Source organism: Cheilinus undulatus, linkage group 18 (genome assembly GCF_018320785.1).
Source record: "Cheilinus undulatus linkage group 18, ASM1832078v1, whole genome shotgun sequence".
NCBI lineage: Eukaryota > Metazoa > Chordata > Actinopteri > Labriformes > Labridae > Cheilinus > Cheilinus undulatus.
Window position 1 is genome coordinate 992,400 of NC_054882.1, and position 11,319 is coordinate 1,003,718.

General features: G+C 40.8%; 1 protein-coding gene across 1 annotated transcript in view; it reads left to right on the forward strand.

The window, feature by feature from the left end:
• mdga2a (MAM domain containing glycosylphosphatidylinositol anchor 2a) overlaps positions 1-11,319 on the forward strand; it is a 154,534-nt gene that overhangs the window by 67,962 nt on the left and 75,253 nt on the right. Inside the window, exons 3-4 of the mRNA XM_041812905.1 lie at positions 5,459-5,633; positions 8,790-8,986. Of these exons, the coding sequence (XP_041668839.1) occupies positions 5,459-5,633; positions 8,790-8,986 (372 nt within the window). The remainder of the gene's footprint in view (positions 1-5,458; positions 5,634-8,789; positions 8,987-11,319) is intronic.

Below are 11,319 nucleotides of genomic sequence, written 5' to 3' on the forward strand. Positions count from 1 at the left end.
ACATCAATTCTTGCACTAAAGCTAAGTAATGATGTAGACCAATTACTAAGATCCTCCTTGATTTTCTTGTTAACAGTTTCATAGTTTTTTCTATACAGGTCACTGGGACAATATGTCAACCACACTCCTAAATATTTGATTGCTGTTTGAGACCAATCAATGGGAAGCCTCCGTCTAAGCTCAGTCGATGGGCTGTAGGAAAATGTTAGTAACTGTGTTTTTTGAATGTTGAGTTTATAACCTGAATATGTACCAAATACCTCAAGGAGATCTAAAAGGACAGGTAGGCAGACATTTGGATTTTTATTATAAAGCAGAATATCGTCTGCGTATAACGCTATCTTGTGTTCTATGTTATTATGCATAATTCCTTGAATATTAGAATCTTCTCTTATTGCTTGTGCTAGAGGTTCAATGTAGAGTGTAAAAAGAGTTGGCGAGAGGGGACATCCCTGACGAGTGGATCTTTCTAATCTGATCCGATCAGTGAGACGGCCATTTGTTTGAATTCTTGCTGTAGGAGCAGTATATAATGTTTTAATAGTATTGATAGATTTTTTGGTGAAACCAAATCACTCCAAAACCAGAAATAAATAATCCCAACTAACACAGTCAAAAGCTTTCTCAGCATCAAGACTGGCTAGCACAGCACTTGTTTTAGTTTCTCTTAGATTTTGTATTACATGAAGAGAGCGCCTAATGTTATCTTGTACTTGGCGACCTTGAATGAATCCAGTCTGATCAGTGTCAGTTAGATCAGAAACAAAGGAATTCAGCCTCTTAGACATAATTGAAGCATACAGTTTATAATCCTGATTTTAAATTGAAATTGGTCTGTATGAACTACACAGTGTTTTACTCTTGCCCTCTTTAGGTATAACTGAAATAATAGCTTCAGCCCAGGAAGGTGGTGTAGATGGATTTTCCAGTGTCCAGTTAAATGAGTTAAGGAGTACTGGATTCAGCTCTTCTCTAAATGTCTTGTACCATTCAGCTGGTAAACCATCACTTCCTGGTGTCTTATTATTTTTTACTTTTTTTAATGCTGTCTCTAGTTCTTTCATTGTAATTTGTGCTGTAATGCATTCCTGTCATGGTTTTTTAAATGGATTTTTATGGTCTCGGTCTTGTCTCAGTCCCAGTCTTGACTCAGTTTCGACCCACAAAAGTCTTGGTCTTGTCTTGGTGTCGGTGCACTCTGGTCTCAGGCAGGTCTTGGTCTCGGATAGTTGTGGTCTTGAGTACAACACTAACAGGAAGTGAGGCGGTATTTCAGATTAATGGAGACATCTTTGGTGTTGTCAGATGTTTGAACTGAGGCGGAGCGAGAAAATAGCGACACTGAAGCTGCTTGGGGCCAAACATGGCCGCCAGACATAAGTAGCAATAAAATGATATACACAACATTTTTTTACTCTTGCAGTCATTTCTCAACCTTGATCAGACCTGAGCATAGATGTCAAATAATACGTCATTTTCAGGGAAATTAACCCTTTGAATTCCACTTAACATGCAAAACCCCTGTTTGAAATGTAAAAGCATAAAAAAGTGAAATATTTTTCATAAACTACATGAGAATTGGATGTCCTTTAAAGGGAATTTTACAGCCTTGAATATATAAAAATAATGGGCATCAACTTATGCAACCTTTTTTCTTTGAAGATTTTAATGAATTTTTACACTCAGGGTGTTTGGGACAAAAATAGACGCCAAACGTAGAGAGCAGTAAAAATAACCTTTGCAATAATTTTTCAATAAAGATCAGACCTGATCGTGAGTATCAAATTTAAGTAAGTTTAACCCTTTAAATGCTAGTACGAGTGCAAAAATCCCTGATGTCTGTGATGTAAAAAACATTAGAAACTTGATATTTTTCATAAATTATGTGTAAATCGGATTTCTTTGAAGGTTATATTTCACAGACTTGAGCTTGGTAATAATGAGCAACAACTTTGATTATTCTGCATTATTATTATTATCATTGTTATCATTATTATTATTATATGTATATATATATATATATATATATATATATATATATATATATATATATATATTTTTTTTTTTTTTTTTTTGATATTTTAAGAAATTGTTATAATAGCGCCATTATAGAAAACCAGGAAAAACTTGTAATTTCCGCTCATGCCAAATATGGTCAAATGTCTGACAAACAGAAAAAGTGAAAATGTGAAGCCGTGACTCCAGAATGAAAATCTACCATCATAAATGCATGTTTTTACTGTGATGGCTGGAGGATGAATCGTGGTGGTTTTACTGGTATACTGGACATTTTTGGTCTCCAACAGGCTGAGTGGGTAGAAGAAGAGATTAGACCCTGCATTCACATATGAGGACATTACTTTTTGGCTTTCCTACAGTGTAGCAATCATTTTCAGTATTGGAAATGATGTCATAATTGTCCAAAATGTCCGTTCGAGTTTGAGGTATTTGTGGAAATGTTGGGATAATTTGCTGTTTGGATATTTTAAGGAATTTGCTTGGAAATGATCAAAGTATTTCATGGAAATTAGGAGGATTTGTTTGTATATTTTGGAGGGTTTAATGGCTTTAAATTAAATTTAATTTTTTGAATGTATTTTCATGGGAATATGGGGAAATTATTACCAAATTTTGGGGGGATTGGATTGGGAATTTGGGGTTCAGGATTGTCCTTTTAATTTTTCAAGATTTTTCTTAGACAATATTACATTACATTTTCATGGAATTTTGGAGAATGTTTTTGAAAATGTCTAGAATTTGCCTAGAAATTTAAGGGGGAATTTACTTTAATATTTGGGGAATTTGCTTGAAATTTTTTAGGAATTTGCATGGAATTTTTTGGGAATTTTTTTGGGAATTTTCAGGCTTTATAAGGAATTTTCTCTGAAAGATCTGAGGACTATCTAAGGAAATATTTGGGTACTTTTCAAGAGTTATTTTAAAAATATGTTTAAGAATTTCCAACGGCTTTTTTTTAATTATTGAGCTTTTGGGGTTTTGGAAAGGAAAATTTCAAAGAAATTCCTGTTCAACGACAAGACTGATATTTTAGTTTATCAGACCGTATTTATCCCAAATGAGAGGGAGAAAATAAAAATGCATTCCAAGCAAAGGCTCGGGTTTCAGGAGGTTATTGACCTGTTACTGGTTCTGGTATTAAAAAATAAAATTCTACTGAAAGCAAACTCAGCCTCCAGAATGTCTGATGTTAGCATTAAAACAGAATAATAAAAACATGATGTACAAACAGACACATGTTTCGGGGGCGCTCTCTAAGGCTTTAAAGGTGTCAGCAGTAAATATTCTATGAGGACTGAAACATTTCTGACCAGCAACGGATCCTTTAATAACCTTAAAACCATCAGAATCTTTCTTTTTTGTCTTTCCCGTCTTATATTTCAAACGTGTTCCTCTTTGTTCCTGTGAGCTTACTTTACCCTGACAGATGTTACAGATGTTGCAGAGCTTAAATACGTTTAAATCAAAGGTCAGAGGTAGCAAAGATGTCACGTCTTACATAATGATTCAGGTCGTCTCCGTTTTTTCCTCCGTTTGGATTATTCAGTGATGAGTTAGTAATTACAAGCTAACATGTGAAGTAAGGGTGAGGAGGGCGAGTGACAGAGAGAGAGAGAGAGGGACAGATGGGCGAGAGAGGATGATGATGATGAAGAAGATGTAATGATGGAGGAGAGGAGAGGACGGAGCAGGTGGGAGGGATGGACGGAAAACTGACCAACAGATGCTGAACGAGGGCAAACGTGGACCTCACAGAGGAGTTAATCTGCAGCGGGGTAATACACTCTGGCATCGATTCAGCTTCCTCTCAACTAAAGACTCCTGTTAGCTGCTCCCAATCCAACACTCACCCATGCCGGGGCTGCAGGATCAGATCTGTGATTCTAGAAAACTCCGTCCTGGCAGCACGCCGGGGTCAGATAACACGTCACATCCCGGAGCGTCGCTAACCTCGGTGAGCTGATGGATCAGCCAGATTCATCTGTAATGCTGCAATCTGATTGGCTCCTTCTTGGTCAGGGACGGACCGGACCAATCAGAATCAGTTGAGGAAAAAGAGACAGGACAGTGACTCCCAGGGGGTCCCAACCCTCATTTTGAAAACCTCTGATTAAAAGCAAATAGGAGTGCTTGAACTGAAGTTTGAAGAAAAATCTGAGCCCATAATCCATAAGTCACGCTCTCAAAGTGTAAATATAAATGTTCTCCTAAGTTTTGCAGCCACAGTGACTCCATACAGTGATTCTATTTATGAATAAGTCATATCTTCAACGACTAATGAGGATGCTTTACTGTAATTTCACCACAAACCTGCATGTTTGAGTTCACAGTGTGACTGCAGCCTTCAGCACCACGGACAGCTCCACAGATATCCCTGCTAACATGAACCAGACCTGGACTTTAACCATGACTGCAGCCTTCAGCACCACGGACAGCTCCTCAGATATCCCTGCTAACATGAACCAGACCTGGACTTTAACCATGACTGCAGCCTTCAGCACCACGGACAGCTCCACAGATATCCCTGCTAACATGAACCAGACCTGGACTTTAACCATGACTGCAGCCTTCAGCACCACGGACAGCTCCTCAGATATCCCTGCTAACATGAACCAGACCTGGACTTTAACCATGACTGCAGCCTTCAGCACCACGGACAGCTCCTCAGATATCCCTGCTAACATGAACCAGACCTGGACTTTAACCATGACTGCAGCCTTCAGCACCACGGACAGCTCCTCAGATATCCCTGCTAACATGAACCAGACCTGGACTTTAACCATGACTGCAGCCTTCAGCACCACGGACAGCTCCTCAGATATCCCTGCTAACATGAACCAGACCTGGACTTTAACCATGACTGCAGCCTTCAGCACCATGGACAGCTCCTCAGATATCCCTGCTAACATGAACCAGACCTGAACTTTAACCATGACTGCAGCCTTCAGCACCACGGACAGCTCCACAGATATCCCTGCTAACATGAACCAGACCCAGACTTTAACCATGACTGCAGCCTTCAGCACCACGGACAGCTCCTCAGATATCCCTGCTAACATGAACCAGACCCGGACTTTAACCATGACTGCAGCCTTCAGCACCACGGACAGCTCCTCAGATATCCCTGCTAACATGAACCAGACCTGGACTTTAACCATGACTGCAGCCTTCAGCACCACGGACAGCTCCTCAGATATCCCTGCTAACATGAACCAGACCTGGACTTTAACCATGACTGCAGCCTTCAGCACCATGGACAGCTCCACAGATATCCCTGCTTTTATTTAAAGTTGAAATGTCAAGCAGGAATCATGAAGCTTTACAAAAAACAAAATTTTTTAAATTTTTTGAACCTTTTCTAAACTCATATTTATTACTTGTGTGTTAAATATGTGATTGTGGATTTTTTATGGTCTTTTTAATTTTTTTTATTTTGCAGATTCGTTGGACGAAGACGGCGGGCGGAGCCTCGGACCGTGCTGGGGACGGGTCTGTGGAGAACGACACTTTGAAGATTGATAAAATCAGCCGCCACCAGGGGGGGCGCTACTACTGCAAGGCTGATAACGGGCTGGGGTCCCCCGCCATCCGGTCCATACGAGTCGACGTCTACTGTAAGAACTCACACGTGTACTTTTACGGTCTTTAATCTGGAATAAAGCTGGAATATTTTAATGATCGCCTCTTAGACACTGAAAATATAAAGACTGTAAATATTTGGTGGACATTGTAGTAACAGGAAACAGGATATCAATGTTTCGGATGTATTTAAACACTTGGATTGTTTAATCTATGTCCCGCCGACAGAGCTGTTTGATCAATGCCTGTGATTGGTGCAGAGTGAGCAGTCTGTTTTTGAACAGCTCTGACTGACCCAGCAGGCCGTACTGAGCAAAAACAGGTCCACATGCAGAGGACCAGTTCTCGGTATGAGTTGTTTTTTGTTGCAGATCTCTCTGTTACGCTACCTTTATTCATCCTTCATACACCAGAAATAGAAATCAAGCTGCTGAAGCCGCCACCGTCCGGTCTGAAGCAGACATCAGCGACAGCTGGTGCATAAATAAAGGCCTGAAAAAGTCGCAGCCTTCCCTGACAGAGACGTTGTCTTGATGGGAGCATATGCTGCTCTAAAAGCTCTCTACTTTTCAGCATTGATAGTTCCTTTCCAGATGTTAGAGCTGCCCACGCCATAGGCACTAATGAAACCCCATACCATCAGAGATGCAGGCTTTAGACCTGAGCCAGGAGAACAAGCTGGATGCTCCCTCTCCTCTTTAGTCCACAGGACACGGCGTCTGTGGTTTCTCTGACCACAGGACAGTTTTGCATGTTTCCTCAGTCTGCCCATCTTTACATCTGAGAGACTCTGCCTCTCTAAAATGCTCCTTTTATGCCCAGTCATGTTACTGGCCTGTTGACAGTTAGCCTAATTAGTAGCAAAATGCTCCTCCAGCTGTTATTCATTAGTACCACTTACTTTACCAGCCTTCGGTTGCCCTGTCCCAACTTTTTTGAGATGTGTTGCTGCCATCATGAAACGGTAAACTGTCTCAGTTTAATTGAATAAGGCTCTATGAGATTTGACAATCATTGTTTTTGTTCACATTTACACAGCAACCCAGCTTTTTTGGAAATGTGGTTGTACTTCACAGGGAAACCAGAGCACTTGGATTCTTAGTGTTATTTTTGTGATCTGAGCTGCAGACTGGGGCTCTGGGGTGGGTTTAAGACCGTGTCTTGGTCTCGTCTCTGAGATGTGGAGCTCTGGTTCTTCAGCGTGGGTTTTGTTCCCTCCCTGACTTCCAGTCACGCGTTCAGTCTTCTGATTGTATTAAAGCCTCGTCCTGCCTGACCTACATGTCCTCCTCACATGGACTAACTCCTGGCGTTGTTGCTCGTTGCTGATTGTTGTTGACCTACATGTGTGGAAACGAAGCAGCGAGCTGTTTTCCTGCAGCATCCCCCCCTCCCCGCCCCCCTGGAGCGCGGCTGGCTGATGATCCATCAACACAAACATGAGACTAGATGTTTTTCCTCTCTGCGGAGACGTCAGCTTCTGTTCACAAACTTCCAGTAAAGAACCGTCCTCCGGGCGTTCCTACACCGAGGCGTCCCTCATGTATGCCGCCGCCTGGAAAGTTTCCTCTGAAGCAACAAAGAAAGAGGAAACAATATCTGCAGACCGTCAGCGCTGTTGTTGTGTAACCGCCAAAACATCCTGGAGGACGTTTCTGACCAGGATTACAGGGATTTAAGTGGAACCTGAATGCATCACGGCTGAGTGCTGCCTTCAGGGCACTCAGGCTTTTACACAACAGAGAGCAGGACGCTGGATGAGTCAGGGATGTTTTAACACACCTGGATCTGCAGTGAAATACAGGGACCCCAGTGCATTATGGGAGAAAATGATCTGGTACAATGTGTTTGATAATGATAATAATAACAATATTAATTATGACAATAATAATTATAATAATAATAATAATGATAATAATAATGTGTCATTTGGATGATCAGTAATATCAGGGAGTTCCCAGGACAGTCTTTACCTTTTGTTCACTGGCCTTTGTTGGCAACTTTTAGAGAAGTGAGCGAAACTGGTGAGGAGAAACCCTTACTCCTCCCTAGCTCCACCCACTTCTCCTCAAGCTGTCAAATATGGCCGACAATTTGGCAAAAACTGAGAGAAAAAGCCCCAACATCTCCAACTTCATGAACAATCCATCCTTGCCTTTAAAGATGATTTGATCTTCCCTTAATGTCAATAAAACATTCCCTCCTTTGCCTAAATGGATGATGTCATTCTCTAAAGAACATTTCATCATTGCCTTTGAAGCTGATGTCATCCTCTTAGAACATTCCGTCCTTTGCTTTGAAGCTGATGTCATCCTCTAAGAACATTCCATCCTTTCCTTTGCAGCTGATGTCATCCTCTAGACAACATTCCATCCTTTGCTTTGAAGCTGATGTCATCCTCTAAGAACATTCCATCCTTTCCTTTGCAGCTGATGTCATCCTCTAGAGAACATTCCATCCTTTCCTTTGCAGCTGATGTCATCCTCTAGACAACATTCCATCCTTTGCTTTGAAGCTGATGTCATCCTCTAAGAACATTCCATCCTTTCCTTTGCAGCTGATGTCATCCTCTAGAGAACATTCCATCCTTTCCTTTGCAGCTGATGTCATCCTCTAGACAACATTCCATCCTTTGCTTTGAAGCTGATGTCATCCTCTTAGAACATTCCGTCCTTTGCTTTGCAGCTGATGTCATCCTCTAAGAACATTCCATCCTTTGCTTTGAAGCTGATGTCATCCTCTAAGAACATTCCATCCTTTGCTTTGAAGCTGATGTCATCCTCTAAGAACATTCCATCCTTTCCTTTGCAGCTGATGTCCTGTCTGTAACTAACTGAATGGATCTAAACTGATAAGGCTCTTGGCTCTCGTGTCTGAATCTTGGTTTATTTTAGGCCCTTTCAGTCTTGACCCTATCGGTCCTTTTGACAGTTTTTGATGTGTTCCTTCCTTTCCTACAGCCATCTTCTCAGACACATTCAGATATTTTTAATGCTTCTGTAATTTTCCGTCTGTTGTCAGTCATTTAAGTAGGTTTCTGAATTTTGCCGACCTCAGCAGGACTGATGAACATATGAGGGGAGGAAATGTGACCTTCATGTGTTCAGATTAGCAGCAGAGTCCTTTCATTTGTACCGAAACTCCTCCTGATGTCTCTTTCTTCTTCCTTTTTCCCTCCTCCTCCTCCTCAGACCTGGACGACCCCATCATAACGGTCCACCAGAGCGTCGGCGAGTCCAAGGAGCAGTTCTACTTTGAGAGGACGGTGTTCCTCCGCTGTGTGGCCAACTCCAACCCTCCTGTCCACTACACCTGGAGGAGAGGCAGAGAGCTGCTGACACAGGGCTCAGACTCCGGGGTGGAGATCTACGAGCCGTTCTTCACGCAGGTGAACAAACACACCCTCTGTTAGTTTTACACCTCCATCCGTAAAGAGAGCTGGCTCACAGGAACAGGTCTGGATTTAGTCCCAGAGCAGATGAGAGAGCACTGTAAGCCTGAGAACTCTACAGACAGGAACTTCATTCAGAATGACTGATACTCTAACCTTTCTCTGGGTGTTCCTTTGTCTGCATGGTGTAATGGTGTCCGTGTGGGAATGGAGTGAACGGGTGAAAGAGGTCAGAGTAGTCAGACAACTAGAGTGTCTAACAGGAAGTCACCAGTGAGTGCTCTGATTGGTCAGTCAGTGGGCCAATTAGAAAGCAGCAAAGGGTGGAGATGAACTAGTTAAAGTGTAGGAGATATTCTGACTCTAGTTTTTATTCTCAGACTCTCCACATCCTCGTTCTTCATCTCCCTAAAGCCTGTGAAAGTTGTGTTCTGAGTTCTGCTGTGCTATGAAGTTTTTTTATTTTAAATTATTTTAAACTTATTACTCATAAACAACCACCGCTGTCCCTCAGTCGGCCTCTGGAGGTTAAAAATATATTTACAGAAATATTCAGAAGTTGACTGAAGGGACGGACAGGGGTCCAGATGTTTGTTAGCATTTAAGTTAAAAAAGACCAAACCTGTCGACTTCATGATCACGTAAACTAAACCAGCGTTTCTTTGAACGTTTAAAGCATTGATATGTGAAAGTATTGTCATTAATTATAGATACAATTCATTCTAATGTATGTGAAAACACAGAGTAGTGATGACTCCCTGAAGAGAGAGAAATTAAACCCTCTTTGGGTTTGTTGTTGTCAGCTCTACGTTCACACTGACAGGACGGTGCTTCACTCAGAGGCTCGGAGTAAGCCCCTCCCCCTTTTAACCATTAGCTGTAACAACATTGAGGGAAGAGAGATAGCCCCGCCCATTCATGGCCACTGTTTCCAGGGTGATAGTGACGACATGTCACCACAGGAAATGAACCGTAGAACAGTAGTTTTACATAAAGGACACAATCTTTGTGTATTTTTAAACAACATAATTTTATTTATTTACGGCTTTTTCTCTTTGATATGTTCTATCTTATACTTTTAATTTTTAATGCTTTAATGTTTTTTTTACTTTTTATATATTTTATAATATTTATATATTTTTTTATGTTTACATATTTATATTTTTGTCATTTTAATTTTTTAAACCTAATTTTTAATACTTCTTATATTTCAAATACATTTTTTCTTATACCTTATATGTTATATTCTTATTTCAAAACCTTTACCACTTATATCTTTACCTTTTATGTTATAATTTATTTATTTTAAATTTTTTATCATCCTATGTTTTAATTTATTCTTTGTTTTTTTTTATATATTTTTGTCCTTTTTAATTTTGGAAAAGTATTTATTATTATTATTATTATTATTGTTATTATTATTATTATTATTATGCTTTTTAAATGCTCAATACTTTTTGTATTTTAATACATTTTCTCATATCTTTATATTTTATATTCCTATTTCAAAACTTGTCCCACTTATACCTTTACCATTTATGTTGAAATGTATTTATTTTCAAACTGAATTGTTATGAGCTCTAAAAGTCTCTGGTCGTTGTCTCGCTCTCTCTGCTCGCTGCGATGGCGGCCCATAAAGTCATGGATGTCATGCATGAACATACTTTGAACACCCGTTTGAGCGATATCTCAGGTTTTTGTTCTGCGGGGGTAAAATGAGCCTTGACATTGAGAGGTGAGTCTCTGCAGCGTCAGCAGAAATAAAGAGGCGTTCTGGACTTTCTCTGTGAAAATGGAGCTGAATCAGAAAACTAACGAGTCGATGGAGTCCTGACCCGAGGGTCCGGCTCCAGGAGGACGAGCTGCTGCTTCATGTTGAAAGGAGACTGCAGAGATGGGTGGAGTATCTGATCAGGATCCTCCTCAGAGACCGTCTTTGGATGATTATCGGTCTGATCCTACTGACTAAAACCCCACAGGGAGATTCAGACAGCGCTGCACGATCAGATCAGGATCCTCGGTGATCGATTAGCAGGACTGGTTGTTAACATCTGAGGTTTCTGCAGCCTGATTGACTTGGTTTGGATGTTTTAGGAGAAGTCGATTAGACGACCTGCATGTCAGCCTCTCTGCGGAGAAGATCTGCTGTACTCTCATCAGGAGGAGGATTTGAGATCAGGATCCTAGAACCATGGACTAGAAGGACTCAGATCCATACGGTCTGTGTTTGAGTATTGGAGGAATGTTGGTACTTCTCAGTACCATTAATCACCAAAACAGCAGGCCCTGTTTAGTTTTAAAATCTGTGGAATAACGTCAATTCCAGAAAA